Source organism: Eleutherodactylus coqui, chromosome 4 (genome assembly GCF_035609145.1).
Source record: "Eleutherodactylus coqui strain aEleCoq1 chromosome 4, aEleCoq1.hap1, whole genome shotgun sequence".
NCBI classification, from domain to species: Eukaryota; Metazoa; Chordata; class Amphibia; order Anura; family Eleutherodactylidae; genus Eleutherodactylus; species Eleutherodactylus coqui.
In genome coordinates this window covers 31,305,269-31,324,379 of record NC_089840.1, presented here as the reverse complement: position 1 = coordinate 31,324,379, position 19,111 = coordinate 31,305,269, and the positions used below count along the sequence as shown (strand labels likewise).

Sequence of the window (19,111 nt, the reverse complement as noted above, 5' to 3'; positions counted from 1 at the left end):
GGTCCCTTCCAACTCTACCATTCTATCATTTTTTGCGGGATACAAATACCGGATTATCAGACTTTCTCGATAATAAAATGCTGAACTTAAGGCATGTCACATCTTTCTCTACTTTATGACTGGTTTAAATTATTGCACAGAACCTGGTAAATTTTCCTCAAAATTTCTTTTCAATTTTAATTTTTTTTAAAACTAATCACAAGTTAGAAATGATCTGCGTCGTAGAATGTGTCTTACAGCAATGTGGGTGGCTGACAGAGAGATAAACTTATTGTGCATTGCCAAGATGTAGAGTGGTAAACCACTGACCATGGCGGGAGTACAAGGTTACGAGCACTTAGAGTTTATACAAGGGTCAACCACCAGTCTGGCAGACAACTCACTTTATATCTACCAGCCGCATGAAGAAGGATTGTAGAGTGAAAGAGCAAGAAAATGCTGGAAGAGAAAGAACAGACTAAAGGAAGATCTGCGGGCCAAGGATGTGCTTATCACAGAGGCAGCCCATACGCTATTGGGTACCCTGTGGAGGGAAGCAGCCCTGGTTGGCCCCATGTCCTTTCCTATTGGGTTTTTAGATCCCATGAAGAGCTCCCCTCTATAAGAGGATTACAACGTTGCAGGAATTGGTACGTTGGTGAAGACAAGGGTGAACGGAAAGGCCATGTGAGGGTAAACAAGCATCAGGCCCTTCTGTCCTGTCTGGCTTTACCCAGCACCACAAGAGGGGGCACATTTTTATTTCCAGTTTCCTCTATGTACTCAAATAATCATCATTAGTAAAAGCCCAGCCTATTGTAGGCCGCATTCTCCAGGCTAGTGGTGAGGAGAAGATTCAAAGAGCATTCTGCACAAAATGACAACAAGTGCAGATGGCATCTAAATCTAACAGACCGAAAATAAAATGGGCACCAATAACCCCCCCCCACCCTAAACTTTCTCATCATATATGTAATATATGCATTTTCTTAATCGGTAGGCCTTAGGTACAACTTCAACATCAGGACTTTTGCAAAGTCACATGAAAATTTTCCTCAATAAAGTGTTCAGGCTGGAATTACTGGCAGCCCATGTTATACAAGGGATTTGGAGGTCAACAGGGACAATGCCCAAATTATGTTCAGATTTTTGACAAGTACTGAGAATTCAATCCCTTTCTCAGACTGTATAGATTGCTGCAGGCACAGTCTTGCCAGATACCTGCATACATATGAATGCTCAGCAGAGTGTGCATGTGCTCTGAATATAGAGAGGGGAGAAAACCATTGCCAAACATCTCTGTCCACTCCAGACCCCTATATCCACTTCCTCAGACTCTGTAATCCCCCCTTTAGGTTCTTCTGTCTCCTCCAGGCAGCTCTGTCCCCTCCAGACTCATCTTTTACCTCCAGACACCATTATTTATATTCTACACCTCCTCCAGATTACTGCCACCTTCTCCTCTGGACTCTTCTGTCTCCTCCAAGCCCCTCTGTCCACTTCCAGACTACTCAGTCCTTCTCCCAGACTCCTCTGTCCCCTTTATATATCTCTGTCCTTCCCACACACTTTTCCTCCTTCTCCAGACTCTCCCTTCTCATAACTCCTCTGTTCCCTTCCAGACCCCATGGTCCCCTTCTACAGAGTCCTAATCCTTTTCTTCAGACTCCTCTCTCCCCTCCAGATCCCTATGTATAGTGGCCCGGAAGGTCTTCCAGTATAGCCACATGATCATTTGTCCTTTAACACCTAGCTGTGGGCTCCTAGGAAACATAGAAGGTGCTGTATGTTGGAAAAACCCTATTTTCACCTTTCTTCTCAAATCTAAAGCTAAACTACTTGGCAACAGCTGGCTGCTTATTGGTTGCCTGTCATGCTACCACTGATTGGTGGAGGAGGTTGGTTGGATAGTCCAAAGTGGAAAAATATCAGGGTGAGGCAGAATGTTAGGGGGAAGTGTAGACAAAAAGTGTGGGAGTTAAGACTGAAAGTGAAGGAGGAATGAAGGTGGTTCCTGAGGACTGAAGTTAAGAAGAACTGCGTTAGATGATCGGCCAGACTCGTGAAAATCTGCAGGTTCAGCTAATATACATCTAGCTAATGCGTACGGTCACCATAAGTTACAGTCTAAAAAACAATTGTCCAGGGTGATGCTCTTCAGCCCGTAGCTCTCCAGCTATCGTAAAACTACAACTCTTATCATGCCCTGAAAGCTGGGGTTTAGCAGCTGGAAACCACTGGCGTGATATACATCTCTCCTACCTCATGGCTTCCCTGGCCGTACTGTAGTAACGCTGAGTATTAACGGTCCGCAGTGCATTACGAGTTTTTATACAGCAGTTTTTGCTTCCTTCTACTTCATCTTGGGCAGATCAATGTCCATTGGATTAACATTTTAATGTTATTTACCACAAAGATTACGGCTTTCAGCAGCACTTTCACAGTACGGATATTAAATGTTATTGTTATCTTATAAAATAAGATCCATTAACCGTGAACGAAGGATTGAAGTGTCGAATAACGATGAGTGAGCTGCGCTGAGATACAGAAGCCAGAGTCTTTTGTAATAAAAATTGTTGAAGGACGCAATTGAGGAGTAGCAGATTTTGATATAGAAATGGTGCAGAAAATCGGTAGCATTTCCGTTGTGTCTGCTCATATCCTAGAGTTGCTTTCTCACTTTTTCCTATTGCTGAACTATCCTCACGATCATTAGGGGCCAACCCCTTGGAATCCCCGCTGATCAGCTGATCCTCCGGCCTGCTGTCAGTACAACTGAGCAAAACGTCCACATCGGTGGTCAAAGCTGGAAGTGTAATAGAAGACAACGCTCCCATTGATTTCAGTGGAAGCAAAGGCTTCTATTACACTTCCGGCATCTGACCACCGATGTGGACGTCCAAGACCACTGCATTGATAGCAGGCCAAAGGATCAGCTGATCGTTGGGAATCCCGAGCGGTAGACCTTCACCAATCAACTGAGGATGGGTCATCAATAGTAAATGCCCGGAATAACCCTTTAAAACAGGCTGATAATCAGGTGAATATTTGTGCCTAAAAAGTGTCTGGTCCTTAAGGGGTTAATATTCTCTGTTCATCAAGTTCTATATGGAATGACACTTAGGAGTACCATTGATTACCTGGATGTGGTAACATATTAAGTAAGTTCTTGCAATAATACACAATGAAGATGTTCCCCTAGTCTAAATGGTCCCTGTGGCTATCAGCCAAAACACCTTGACCCTGTGATCAGGACATGGTCTACGCAGTTAATTTTAGCTTGCCCTGCCTTTGGGAGTGTTAGAAATCTGACCCGCTTAATCAAATCACAGTTTTATGCTATTATTTTTGGCACTTAGCACAGTTGTGGCCACCTAGAAGCCGCCTGGTTTACTTGCTCTGCAGCCAGCAGATTTTACTCAGACAATGCAAATTCCGCTAACTTTTAGTAAAGTGGCAGCAATGAATGGTGTCGCTATCGATATGGCAACATTTATAACAGCACTTGAGGGAAACCACTAGACAATATTGCTCCAGGGGAGTAATGAGGGTGGAGGTACTCTAGTGGTTATCTGGTTTAGAAAACACATTTACAAATACTGTAACAGGGAATTCTAACGAGGAGTTAATGCAATAGGGTCCGCTGACCAGAACTCTCACACCTTACCCAGTAAAGAGAGCGGCTACAAAGATCATTTCGTGCTCTGGAGGACCCAACACATCTGTGCATTACATGGACTGCCTATTGATTTCAACATACAGCACCATGTAATGCTTTACTTCCCCTGTGGAGGTGCTGCAGAGGAACTGAACACTTACCACTGTGATCCCTTTACAGTTTAAAGCTGTTCTCTAGGGATATCAGTAGCAGGACACATCATTAGCTTATCTTCAGAGGAGCCTTCTAAAAGGAACATGTCCATAGGCGACCATTCCTTTAAACAGATTCTTTTGGAAAGACAGATATTCCAAAATGTGGGCATTTTTTAGATACTCTAATAACACTAAGGTAGTCGGAATAATAGCTAAATCGCCCCCATACATCCAACTGGAAGACTATGAAGACCCTTTGGATCAAGCACCTTTGAGAAATGAACGGCTTTACATACAATATGTTAAAGGAACACTCTGGGCAAATTAAACAATGGGTGAAATTTAGTAAGACTAGCATTTCAGACAATGGCCTTAAAGGCTACATAAGTCTTTGTACATGAAAAATTAATGCGCATATATCTTACTAAGTCCTTGCAGAAAAATGATGCACTTATCTGGGTTTTTGTTTTGCATTGAGTTTTCCTTCTCATGCATATAAAAGGCCTCATACTAAGTTTGTAGGCATTCAAGTTTTTGGCTAGGGAAGGTACCCAGCACTGATCAGTTGGTCTCTCTCATGAATGTATCCCCGTCCCATCTCCTCTTACAGAGGCTGTGTAGCATAACCAATAATACTACACAACTATCTCTTTATCGCTTTTTTTGAGTAGCTGCTGGTCCTGCTCCCCCCCCCCCCACTACTGATAAAGACAGAAAATCTACTTAGAGTGAACTACAGCCCTCTGTAATAGTATCTTTCTCTGCTCTCTGTCATCCTGATCTCCTCCATCATCCCCCAATACCGTTATACAGTCCTCTGTTATAGTAACTTTCTTTGCTCTCTGTACTCATGATTTCCTCTACCACCGAGCCACAATTATACAGCCCTCTGTAGTAGTAACTTTCTCTGTTTTGTCCTGTGGATCTCCTCAACTGTCCCCCAGCATTTTTATACATCCCTATCTAATAGCTCAGTGAAAAGGCAGTGAATGCACATTGACAGAAGGGGGGCAGGCTAGGGGAGGAGCTGTCAGTTTACTGTGGCTGACAGAATTTGCTAAAATTTCAGTCCTCCAGTCTGCAGTGCCTTGGAAAAGAATACAAGTATCGAAAAGAAACAATCCAAAATTTTTAAGGAAAACTAGTTACAAAAAGTCTTGATTTCCAAAAACACATTGATTTAAAAAAAAAAAAAAGAGAGCGCAAAAGGTACATAGCCCATACACCTTCAAGAACTGTTGACCAAATGATCAATTGACCAGCAGCTGTTTCTCCCGGCTTCCCCAAACACAAGACTGTTCAGACTGGCAGAGTATTTGCATGTTTAGAGAGGTAAGCCGCAGCCATTCAGCTCTGGTGCCAGCTTATTTTTTGGTGAACAAAAGAATCAAGCAATGGCATCCAACATCCCCGATTTGTTCCCCATGATGTGTCAGGGGAAAGAAAGTTGAGTTGCCATCATACACATTAGAGAGTCATCCGGCCCCACTGTTATTGGTGGGTTCGGACAACACTAATGTATATGGAGGCCTTTAAACTAAGGCACGTTGGAGCAAAATGCATCAAATTTATTAAGAGAGTCACGGCTTACAATAAATTGTGCCCATCTTTGGTTGGCCATGCCCCAGAAACTGTTATATGCAGGTGTAGAGTTCTGCTAGAATATATGCCAATTTCTGGTGTATGTTATAGTAAATCTGCCGATCCTATGGTGGGGGTTTCTTTATAGGAGTTGTTCAGCCCTGAAGACGGATGACCTATTCTCAGGTCTGTTGTATCAGTGTACGGAGCCGGAAGCAGACAGCCTTGTATACTTTGCAATGGCCTGGCATGGTATTATTACAAGCACAGCTCCCATTGAAATGAATGGGATACCCACAATACCATGCGAAGCGTATGGAGCCGTCTGCTTCTGGTTCCGTACTTTGTCTGCCTAGTGAACAGCTGATGGGCGAACCCCCGCTGATCAGCTATTGATGCCCAATCCTGAGGATAAGTCATCAATCATTCAGACCTAGACGATTCCTTCGGTTCTGGGGTTAAGAACGAACGCCGTCATCCATCATCTACTTAGGAGCAGATTCTGCAGCAGGAGAATTTACAATTGTATTCAGAGACAATATGAGGTACAAATTCCGCTCCTGGCACAGAATTAGACAAATTACAGTTAATGACAATCCTTTCCCTTTAGACGGAAATGAGAACAATGGAGTCCCACACAATGGGGATCCACATTCACACACCCATTCAGCCTCGCAGTGTGTAATATTATGTCACACAGATATATACTAGAAATGCAGACATGCATTACACCACCGCATCCTCCGGTGAATATTCACTCCGAGAGATGAAAACTGCCTGGTCTAAGATCTAGTGTGTTTTATGAGACAAGGGGGCTGTCCAGTTGTGAACTATTGATGGACAGGTTGTGCAATCAGTACTAGATAGGCAGGGGTCCTTTACCCGGGACCTCCTTTGAAAAGCTGTTTGTGCTTGTGCACAGAGTTGATTTCTGCAGGAAGCAGACAGCTCCGTTCCCACTGCAGTGGCCAGGCTTGGTATTACAGACCAAATTCCCATTGAAGTGAATGCCTGTAATACCAAGCCTGGCCACTGCAGTGGGAACAGAGCTGTCTGCTTTTTGCAGAAATCAGCTCTGTGCTGACTGCACTGGTCCAGCAAGCGGCATATTAGTGGGGGTCCTGACTGACAGACTCACAACAATCTACTATTTATGGTGTATCCTGAGAATAAGCCATCAATAGTTTACAACTCGACAACCCATTTAAGCTATGGACATCTGGATAAATTCTGTATGTTATGTCATGTGTAATGAGCGTGGTCAATGTATGTTCTGCATTGAGTCCATGTCTATGAAGAACTCACTTGTGACTGTCGCTGCACACTTGTACTTAACATACTAGAGAAATAACTATATACCTTTGCTACGTTAAAAGGGTTTAACCCCCTTATGCACCTTGTGGTTTATGTCATGGCTTTACAAATACTTCCCTCGCACAACTAATGCAACCATGCACTTGGTCCCAGTCTCACATTCAATACCCTGTGAGCTAGGTCAGCGTTGTTTGCTACAACGTATCAATGGAGGAAGCATGTATCAGACTTTAATGGGTTGCATGAGAATTAACTTTATCCATTGGACAGGAGATAGTAGTGTGAACGGTGGGGGTTCTCACCACTGAGACCCCCACCGTTCCCAAAACGGGGGTTCCGTGTCCTCCCCTACTTATCACTGTGGGCACACATGCAGCGCCGCTCGACTCATTTCAATGGGGCTGATGGAAATAATTCAAGACAAACTCTCGGCTATCTCCAGCAGCCCATTGAAAATGAATGGAATAGCACCATCTGTAGCGATCTGGTTCTGGGTTGGAGCCTCTAATATTGTAACCAATGCGGCAAAGCATGGTCAGCAGAAACCAGAGGTCGGTGCACGGTTAGTATCTATTGCAGTACAGAGGAGCAGGCAAGTAGCGTAGTCAGGGGAAGCCAGAGGTTGGTGCACAGTTAGTATCTGTTCGGTTGAAGAGGAGCAGGCAGGTGGTGGAGCTTGTCTATGGACTTTCTTATGCACAATAATCTTGCATCGGTGCAGTGGAAGGGCCAGTCTTATATAGGATGTCCAATCAGGAGCAGGGGGAAGCCAAGACAGAGAACCGGATCAGGGTTACGGGAAGCAGGCTAAGGTCCAGCAGGGGAGCTGTCCAGAAGGCTGGATAGCTCAGCAGGGAGAGCCACCATTTGGGTCACAGGAGCCCCTGGGTTCGAGCCCTGACACCATGCTTGTCTAACCACCACTCCATTCAATCTCTTCCTCACCTCAAATAGGTGATAAATGGTAATTCTGGTACAACCCCTTCAAGAACCTTTTACATGGCTCAATGATCGGGCAAGAACTTTCATAGAAACCTGCTTTTGCCTGCTCATCAGGCTGGGTGAAGGTGCCGCCAATCATCTAACAAAAGAGCAAATGCTTGTTCATTGGGTGATTGCATCTTTCATGTGGCATGTAAAATCAGGGCCAGAGCCCAGACCACTCCAAAGGGGCCTACGGCTCACTGCTCGAAGGCTCAGATTTGCCTACTAGGGAGCTGGTGAATTCTTTGCTAGACCTCCAAACTGAGTAGCAAGTAATAATATGCCAGCCACTGACCTGTGAAATGCCAGGGTTGCAGCCAAAGTAGTTACACCAGCGTAATGGGCGGCATAGGCAGCATGATTACGTCACAGCATTGCATTGTCTGCGCATGGCAGCGCAGAAACATAGGGACATGAGAAAAACACACAAGGAGGGGACTGACTAGGACCCTTGGATTATATTGGGCCCAAAATACTATATTGCTCAAAAGCTCACAAAGATCTGAGGCAGGCCCTGCCTAAAATCATCATTGTCACCAGCACATCTCCCCATGTGAATGGGGGTGGGGGGCTGCCAAAAGTAATGAAACAGTATGAGGAATGAACATTTGCATAAATGATTGTTCATTCCCCAGATATTCTAAATTGATCTCTGTAAAGGTCAGACAAACGAGTGCTGATCTTGTTGATTGGTGTTCGTTAGGGACCTGTTACACACGTGGAATATTTCTGCAAGACACACTTAAAGCACAGAAAATTCTGCACTAAAATCTGCATGTATACATGTGGGTTATGGAGCAGAAATCCAATGCGCATGTAAGTATATACTCTCGAGGCCATAGAAAAACCAATGTGAATACTCTACTTGTCTCATTGTCTTCTGTAAACGGAAAGTATTCCTCAGATTTCCAGGCAGGTCCAGACTTGCAAAAACAAAAAGATGCATGCGCCATGCACAACGACACGTTTCTTTACAATTTGCCATGACTGGGTGTGATGTGTATAGTGATATGCTGCGTATGATATAGGGCCAGCTAAAATACAGGCTCAATTGGTACAAAACCAGAGTTATGACTCAGTAAAAGCACATTACCAGTTACATTGACATAGGCAACACAAAACTAGCGTTAAATTCCCGGGAACACCTAGTATAATTTACTAAAACTATACCCTAAATAAACTCAATTATTTCTTCAAAGCTGCCTTTTCACTGTCACCTCTTGCCCCCACCGTGGCCATGACTTCCTCAACCGTAAGAGGTCCTTGTGAAATGTTAGTAATGTTAGTTATCAAAAATCAGCAGCAGTATATTTAGCTGAACCTTTGGGTGGATCTTACAGAAATATTCCACTAGTTTGAAAGGTCCCTTACACATAGAGTTGCTACCTAGCTGGTTACTCACTGACCTGGCTGGTAATTAAGTCTAAAGACTGATGCCAGGCACATTAATGGCTAGTAAAAAATAGTCAGTTTAGAATACCTGCGGCTGGGCAGCAACGCCACGACATCCAGTACGTCACTCACCCTCATTCTCTCCCATCCGGCCGCTGTAATCAGTGCTGTGACCCCTGACCTCTCCTCCCGACATCTGTGTTCCTGCACATCCTGTACACATCACAGACGCCGGGAGGGAAGGTCAGGGCTCACAGCTCCGATTACGGCATCCAGACGGGCGCAAAAGAGAGTGAGTGACATACCAGATGTGGTGGGGTTGCTGCCTGGCTGCAGGTTCGGGATGTGGAGGGCACAGAGGGGGCCTTATTACTATTGCAGCCACAACGGGGGGCATTAATATTACTGGGGAAACTGTTACTATTGGAGCCACAACTAGGTGCACAATCACCATTAGGGCCACAATTATTATTGGGGGCCACTACTGCAGACACAATTACTTTTGGGGCCACTACTTGAGCCACTATTATTATTGGGAACACAACTGGGGGTGCTATTACTATTGGGGCCATTACTGAGAGCACTATTACTATTACAACTGAGGGCACCATTACTACTGGGGCCACAACTGAGGACACTATTACTACTGGGGCCACAACTGAGGGCACTATTACTACTTAGGCCACAACTGAGGACACTATTACTACTGGGGCCACAACTGAGGACACTATTACTACTGGGGCAACAACTGAGAACACTATTACTACTGGGGCCACAACTGGAGACACCATTACTATTGGGGCCACAACTGAGGGCACTAATATTATTGGGGCCACTGAGGGGGCACAGTTACTATTACGCCCACTACTAGGAGCATTATTACTATTAGGGACACAACTGGGGGTATTATTACTATTGGAGCCACAATTACTAGTTGCGGTCACTAGAATACTGGAGGTAAAACTTGACATGATAAGCCACGCCCATAACCACACCTCTCAAGTCCAACCCCCTTTTACCTTGGCTGGCATTTTTTATGTAACAAAGCCCGGAATAAGATATGTAAAGGACTCTTTAGCTCACAGAAAACTGCAACTGTAGCAAAGTAACACTGGGTCAATAGGGTTCTGCAACTTTTAAATATTCCGCTTCAAGAGCAAGCAGAAATCATGAAAATGACGGGAATAACAAAAAGTAACTTAAAAGTTTTTTCATAATGTCAATGAACCTAATTTGTATAAATGAAAAAAACAACAAAAAACACACAGCCACTCTAAAGCAACGTAAACCCGTTATGGAAAGAACTACGTACAATAATCAGAAAAGTTCTTATGCAAAACAGGCCCCACCTACCGTCTGCAATGTATAATACTGGCAACCTTCTTATATGATGGAGGGGCCCCGTCAGCCACCAGGGCCCATATGTTCCTTCTATCTCGGTGCACTCTATAGCTGTTACCCCTACCAGTCCGACAGCAATCATTACACGGCATTGTGATCTCCCTCAGTGTTACTTACTTTGGAGTGTCGGCAGTTGTGTTTTCACAGTCTTCTAATGCATCTTTGGGGTCTCCACCTGCCGTGACCCCAGGGTTTTCTTGCTCCTGTTGTGCCGTGTTGTGCTCTGAAGCCTCCTCTGCTCCACTCCGCTCATCTCCCGTGCGCTCCTGATCTAAGTGCTCTTTATCCAGGTTATTTTTAACTTGTGCGTCTTCGTGTTCCTTGCTCGGCTCCGGGACTTCAGCTCCCTGCTTCGAATTTCCCAGAGGCGATTTTGAAGAGAAATGGAAAAGGTTCCCGATGAAATGGAAGAAGTTCTCCCTGGATTGTTTCTCACTGTCAAGGACTTTGGAGTAAGAAGTGGATTCTCCATCCTTCTCCTCTTCAGGTTCGGAAAGGTTTTGTAGTGGAGGATTGAAAGTTAGCTCCGGCGTAACCTGCAGTAAAATACAGAAAGTCTTCCATGAGTGCTAAACTACTGAAACAGTAAAAAGCCCCCCCCCCCCCCCCGTGTGTCACGACATCATAGTAGCATACAACTAGTGATCCAAACCTTCAGTGTGCCCATTATATTGGGCGATTCAAAAGTCAGGTCCACCTGGAATATATTCTGAATGAAAGGAAGCACAGGTAAGAAACTTAGTAGAACACTTAAATGGGTGGGGGGAAACTTTTTGGCCCTATTGTGCCTTTTAGCCATCTTGGTGGCAGTCATCTTGGATTCAGCCCAAGAAATGTCAATGGAAAGGTGGTCATGGGATACAAGATATAAGGGTAGAATTTCACCAGAAATTGATAGGTGCAGCCATTTATGTAATACCTGCAACCTATTCATAAGGTTATGTTCAATTATGTGGTATGGAAAACACTAATCACATGTCTTATCAGGTACCAGAAGATGCCATTAACAATCCAGGACAGAAGTGAGATCAACTTGATGGTTGCTAACAGAAGTTCACATGAGGTGGCCGAGGAATTCAATCAAGAATACCCAGAAGGACAGCTAGTGAGTGCGAGAACTGTCAGAAACCTAGAACCAGCTCATAACATAAATACATTAGTGTTTAGAACAAATATAGTACCAGAACCGAGTTCATAGCATTAATACAGCATCAGCACCAAGCAGTTCAATACATAGATTAGGGAGGGGTGCACGACTCCGGTCCTCTAGGTAGCCCAACAGGTCATGTTTTCAGGATTTCCTTAGTATTGCACAGGCGATGTAATTATTTGCGGTGCCTCAGACATTGCGCACACGTGTTCCTACTATAGGATATCCTGAAAACATGACCTGTTGGGGTCCCTTGAGGACAAAAGTTTGCACCCCTGACAGATGCAATACCAGAAAAACACTCTGTAAGGCCTCATGCCCATGGCTGGGTCAGATTCCGACTGCGAGATTCTCGCAGTGGGATGTGACCCGGACTTACCTGTCCGGCGTCTTCTATCTCGGCGATGTGCCAGCTGGCACACAGCCGCACATGCGCAGCGCAGAGCCGGCACGTCAGAGGCGACATTTCAGAAATAGGACATGCCGCTGTCTGCATAGAACAATGCAATCCTATGGCAGCGTGCAATGGCGGAAATTCCGTGCGGAATCTCGCTGCGGAATTTCCGTCCGTGGGCATTGGGCCTAATAAATACAGAACAAAAGCAAAGGCCATAACAAACACAGTACCAGAACCAAGCTCATAACATCAGCAAGATACCAGTTACACAGATGCTTTTGGCAATATACTGTAGGCTCTGAACAATGTAAAGACCCTGTTACCACCTTTTTGCACCCTTCTCTGATGGTAGCACAAGGTAGTGACAGGTTCACTGATTACAGTGATATGTCTGCTGTGTGGATCTGTGCAACAGTTTTAGAATATCATTTTATCAGTAGCATAGAGGACTACTTAAGGTAGTCCAGGATATTTATCAGCTGCAGGCTAGCTACACCCACTCAGCCCTCCAGGCACTGACTGACTTCCCCCTGCTAGTACTGTGCATAGAGAGAGAGAGCTGCCAATTATTGGCTGGAGGTTGGTATGGGTGTGGCTAGGCTGAAGCTCATGAATATACAGGACTACTTCTGTGTCTGTCTGCTACTAATAAAATGTAGGTTTCTCCAAAACTACTGCACAGATATGTATAGCAGAAATACCACTGCCATCAGCATGACAGGCACTACCTTAAGGCACTGTCAGTAAGGACTGCAAAAGGATGGTGACATATTCCCTTTAAATGCATTCAAAAGGGACATCTCTGTTGACGGATGTCTGGTGAAATATCATATAGCGCTACTACATGTAGTATTTTTCTTATGCCAGAACTTTCGGACACAGGCAGTGAAATATTGGCGGGAGTCCCAGCAGTTTGATCCCCATTGATCAGCAAGCTATCCTCTATTCCGTGGATGGGCGGCGAGTTAGTATGATGTGAATACCCCTTTAAAGGGGCCGTCTCCCAATGAATGATGAAATTGGTGATTTTAAGGGCAAAATATCTTGTTTTTAAAAAGGTATAGTCTTCTATATATAACCTATCCACAGGGTTGACCTGTATCATTGTGCCTGCCCCTTTCCGCTGGCCCTGCACGGTTAGTGTCCAGCTTCCTACAGATGGTGCATTCACTGCTTTTGCTACTCCTGCAGCTTTGTCAGTTTCCACAGCAATCGTCCGCCCCAGGACCGAATGGCACAGCCCGAAACAGCTGCTGGGGGAGTGGCCTGGGGAAAGTAGATGTCCCTCTGCTCCTCGGCCCAGCCTGCCCTTGATTGCGGACAAACAATGTGACCGTTTGTCTCCAATCTAGTATTATCATTGTTGACAGCACACCCCTCATTCACACGGGGGGTGTGCTGTCAATGCATAATTTTTGGGGGCTGCACGAAAGATACAATCAGTCAGTAAATGAGTATTTGCTCATTCGTCAGCTGATCCGGTGCACCTCTACACGGCACAAGGATTGGGTGAACAAACATTCCTTCCCAATCATTGGCCGGTGTAAATGTGCTTTTAGGAAGCCCTTATGGGTTTTTACATACCAAGTTCCTTGCAATACAAGCTGTTCTATAGAGGACAATTTAGTTTTCGGAAAACTTTGGCTGCCCAGCAACATCCCGGGCTCCAGAGGCTGCACGCAGCATACTGATATAAGGGCAGTCACTGGGGTCGTTGATGGATGCAGCGCATAGCAATGTGTGAGTTGCGGCGTCGCACCGGCTTTAGGATCAATGGCTCTATAGGGACTCTACTGCACCAATACTCACCCTGTTTAATATGTATATACAGCATGTATTATTAAAAAGCCGACTTTATAACCCTTCTACCCAATATGTAACCGAGAGATTGAGATTTCCTATAAAATGAATCTTACGCTTTGCACTTTGTTTCTCTTTCTGTACAAACAGATAAACCCATAAAAATCCGGCGCTCCTCCGAATGCAGCACTTTCCAATAAAGATGATTTCTGGGAATAATTTTACCGGTTCCGTGTACATTGTGTTCAAGGGAATCTATCAAGAAAATGTTGTTATTGTGTCACCCAGTCCAGTCTTACGGACATAAAAATGCCAGATCTGTCCGTTTGAAGAGTTTTATTGATCTATAAGCCCGGCTTGTCGGGACCTCTTCTATGTGTTCAGGAGAACTTGTTTCTGCATTGTCCTCATGAACTATCATGAAGATGATGACAGATGGATTCGAAAATAAGTTTATTTTATAGATTTAAGGTACGTTAACACAGGGCGGAAATACTACGGAATTTCCACACCAGAAAGTTCCATGGTGAATTTCGCATCCAAAACAGAGTCAAGATCCACAGATTCTGACTCAAAATCAGCTGCATATCCCAATTCTTCATGCTAACAGCGCAGCCCGGTACCAGCGGCCAGAGGCTTCTGGGCCCCAATGCAAAATCTGTAATGGGGCCCCAACTATAATGCTTTAGTCATAATACTGGGCTCCCTGTATGGAAAAGAGAGGTCTTATGCGCCCCCTAAGGCTCCTGGGCCTGGGTGCAACCGCATCCTCTGCACCCTCTATAGTTACGCCCCTGCCAGCGGCCACTAGTAAGCACTAAGCCGCTGGTATGGTGATGCCACTTTCACCAGCAGTGGTGCGCTCACTAGAGGCGCTACAGCTAGTCCTTGGAGGAACTGGAGACTGTCTGCTACTGGGAGACATAGAGAGAGATTCCAGCCACACTGGTAGGGGGGCCACTGGACTAGGACAAGGATCGAGAGAAGCTATGGTATAGTCATGCTCATGATCTTGGATACATTTGGGTTAGTAGAAGTGGTGATTTCCACACAATGGAACCGTAAGTGAGACCAACTTCAATTCAAACATTAGACAATATTTGCCCCTCATCAGTGTGCATTGTCTCTCACCAGCCAAGTCAGAAACCTACTGCACACTAATGCAGCTATCCAATAGATGGCGCTGCAGAGGTATTGTTCTACCTTCCTTACTTGCATATATCTCCCAAAGGAGCATGCATGGCTTTATAAGTCTCCTCACTCACCTTCTAGGTGCTCTCCTCAAGGAGAGACAATACCCCTCCCGACTTTTTTGGAATTGTGATGTCAGATTTGTCTCATTCAAGTGAATAGGATTAAGCTTAACAGACACAGTCACTACTTAACGTAGAGTGCTGTACAAGGAATTCCATGAAAAGATGTCTCTTTCCAGTGCCATAGCACCTTCAAACAACTAATTAGCAGGGGTGCCAGGAGTCAATCCCCACCGATCTGATATTGATGACCTCTCATGAAGATAGGTGGAAAATCCCTTTGCTCTTTCAATACTTAGGAGTCCAATGGGTGGTCCTGTCAGTAATTGACAGCTACATCCGCTGACATACTCATACAGGCATGTCTGTCAATCTCTGAGAAGACCGCCCACTGGACTCCTAAGCCCACAATGACCAAAGTTTTAGATAAATGTCAAGCTGTACTGAATCTTTCCCCACAAAACTATGTATTGATCAGCTCCTCCTGCTCTACAACCCGCTGCCTGCAGATCGGACTGCATGTGAAATAAGACAGGTTCCCTTTAAGACGCCTTTGAGTACTACTAAGGACAGAGCGATGGAGCTCTTTTTGGCGTTTTCCATGTGCCATTTTATGTAGGTTTCCAAATGTTCTCATTTTATGTAAACACTTACAAGAGGCAGAATCAAAGTAATAAAGTGATTTAACAATCTGATTTAATGTAATTAGATTATTCTGCAATCACAAATAGCGCCGTTAATGATGCCTGAACCATTTCAGCAAATTCTTAATTAATGATAATTGGAATCCGAGAAGCTAGTTAAGTAAATAGTAAAAACTTGAAAACCACAGCGAAGGAATCAAAAAGTAGAATTTACTCTGCAAATCAAGTACAAACACAGCAAGTCACAAGGGCGAGGTGATGCATGAAGAGGGCGCCGGGCCGCGGTAAGGGTGCTTTTAGATGGAACGAGTATCGTTCAAACGAGCGAAAGCGAACAATGATCGTTCGGTCTAAACGCGAGACAACGACTGAATGACAAACAAGAATCGCTCGCTTTTCGTTCGTCGTTCATTTTATACAGTGTGAGACAGTCCTTCAGGGAGTGGGGTCGGCACAGACACTCCGGACTAGACAGTTGATAAACTTACTTCAGTTTATTTCAGAAGACAAACAGAAAATTGTCCATTTCAACATAATAAACGAAAAAGGTGCACCATGCAGGGTGCTTAGGTCCAAACAGCAGGATGCTGCTCTCTCCTCAGGTTGTCAGACACTGACTCCCTGGAACTGCAGTCTTTTATGCTCCAGTAACGGGGTCAGTGCCTACCGCTGAGCTTCCTGAGAACTAGGGTGAAGTTGTGGACTGGACCGCCACCCTGTCCAGACTAAGAGCCTGGGAGGGAGATGCACTCCATCCACAACTTCACCCTTGAGTTGCCTACAACAGGCAAAAAAATCCTTTTTGGCTCGTTTACTTATCGTTAAACTCTACTAGTTCAGTCCATCCTAATACAGCAAATGTGAAAGACTGAATGATAATGACTGATGCTCTTTTGAATAAGCCAAAGATGTATCTGCCTGTCTAAGCAGGCTTACCGAGAGCGAACGAGCTGGCGGTGACGTCACTCGCTCGTTTAAATGAGAATCGGTGTGTCTAAAATGACTATTAGTTATTATGGGTGTAATAGAAGGGATACCCTATTTGATCCTCCTCTCTGAGGCCGGCTCACACGAGCGGGTCGGATTCCGCATGCGTATTTCTGCAGAGGAAACCTGCGATCATTTGCGGAAAGTAATTGCAAATGATCATGAAAGATTGCGGATGCGAGCGTTTATTCCGTGCGTATGTATGACGTGCCGTCCGCGGGGAAGAAAGATCTCTTGCTCCTCTCCAGACGGCATTCCTATCTACTTCCCTCTGAATTAGTGAGTGTTTCCACCGCTCATACGCAATGTTAATTGCGTATGTTCAACGGAACACCCGCATCCATTGACTTCAATGGGGGCCGTCCGCGGAGAATCTGTACTAAAATAGAGAATGCTACGATTTTTCTTCCACTCGCGGCATACGCGATGCATACCCATGAGTGTGAACAAAAACATCAAAAATACATGCCTTTTAATGCCCTCACTGTTTACCGCAGATCTTCCGCGCAGATGGTGATGGTGGATTCCGCAATTAAAATCTGTTAGTGTGAGACCCCCCTTAGCCTTAGAATAGCATGTCTATGAAATAACGTTGCCCCTCTGTAGGACCTGGCACTGACTTCATTATATGACTTGGAAAGTGGGCACATGCTTGTTGGTGACACAACCGCTAATCAATGGGGGTTACACCAAACCAACTCCTTTTATGCATCACATTCCAGATTTATCAATCTTCTGATATTAAGACTTGTCAAAAAAGAGCATTGGTGGTCCACGACCTCAGACCCCAAAGTGTTGCGATTTTAATATGAGCACATAAAGACAGCCATAATACCCCTACATGACATCAGCCTTACAGTGATGTCATCACCTGTTTACTAGGGAGCGGTATTTTATAAGAATCTGTCCATATTCCCTATGTGCCCATGACTCACACGCTTCACCACTGACCTTCCAAGACGTTATGATGCAGCGCTGCATGCTGTGCCAACGTTGTCCACAAATGGAAACTAAGCTCATTAATTCCCCATAAAGCCTCGGTGTGGGATACATCCGTTTAATCACATCACAGAGTGAAACAATAACTCTGACCTGACTTAACACTGATTTGGAGGAACTCCAAGGAAAAGATGCACTTGACCCTGAGAAAATGAGATCTTCTTAAACACTTGCAGTGCAGAATAGTAACAAGACCGACTTCTAAATGCTGATTTTCTTCAAAGGGTCTGAAAAGTCCTTGAAATCCAGATACAAGATAACATCTCAGCACGTAACCCATTGGTACTAATGTCAGAAAGGTTCGGCTCATTGCTACATTTGTATCGTTGTGTGCAGGGAATCCTTGACTAAGCTACAGTGAAGCATTATGACCCATCCAGATACAAGAGCAGCATGGACTGTATCTAAGCCAGAAGCTCATGAGTGGGAGCAATCTGATAAAGGAGCAGGGGAAGCTATGGAAATCTAATTCCCTTGGTTTCATAGCAGCCTGTTTTATGAAAGTCTGTGCATGCTGCTCCTTAACCCTTTCCAATCCACTGTCTGACGTCTAAAGACATTATGATTTAAGGCTGTATAGCTCCGATGTTGAAAGACGTCAGTCGGGGTTCTCTTACTGTATTTTGCCAGCCTCTCTGCTGTCGGAGGCTATCCAACGTGTCACCTCATGCAGTACTGGCTTTAGCCAGCAGATAGCGCCGTTGCTTAACTGCAGAAAAAGAGTAAGCCCCCTAGGAAAACCAGGATACAAATTGGATTGGAAAGGGTTAAATGGATTTTCCACAACTTAAAGGGGTTGTCTGAGTTGTAGGTCTTCTATAAAACCCTTTTTCCCACGCAGTAACATAACAGAATATATATTCACCTCTCCCTGCTCCTCGCTGGGGCTCGCGCTACTGCTTCGTCCTTACTCCCGATGTTTGTTTAGAGGCTGTAGTCCCGCCTGTTTACGGCAGCCAATGACAGAGCTGAGATTGAGCGCAAAGCTGTAAATGTAACATCACTGGGAAGACCCAAAGCAGCCACGTGGGACACCGCGAAGAAGTGAGTATATGCCACTTAAGTTATGTTCCTGCATGGGAAAGGGGTTTTATGGAAAACATACAACTGGGACAACCCCTTTAACTACTGATAGGTCACCAATAGTTGATCAACGGGGATCGTCACTCGTGATCCCTGCCGATCAGTTCTTTGCCAGGCCTGCCGGAAGCAGACCACTTTGTCGATATTGGAGCAACTCGGGTTGGTACTGGATTGCATTCAATGGGAGCTGTGCCTGCACCACCAACGCGGACTGCTGTAATGTGTGCAGAGCTGTCTCCTTCTGGCTCTATCTACACTAACAGCAGGATCCGAGCAGTAGACCCCCAATGATCAATTATCGATGACCTATTCGGCGGATGGGTCAACAATAGTT

General features: G+C 44.9%; 1 protein-coding gene across 2 annotated transcripts in view; it reads right to left on the bottom strand.

Moving 5' to 3' along the window:
- CRYBG3 (crystallin beta-gamma domain containing 3) overlaps nt 1-19,111 on the bottom strand; it is a 158,496-nt gene that overhangs the window by 96,269 nt on the left and 43,116 nt on the right. For both annotated transcript variants that reach the window (XM_066599157.1, XM_066599158.1), the window contains exon 3: nt 10,582-11,000. In XM_066599157.1, the coding sequence (XP_066455254.1) occupies nt 10,582-11,000 (419 nt within the window). The remainder of the gene's footprint in view (nt 1-10,581; nt 11,001-19,111) is intronic.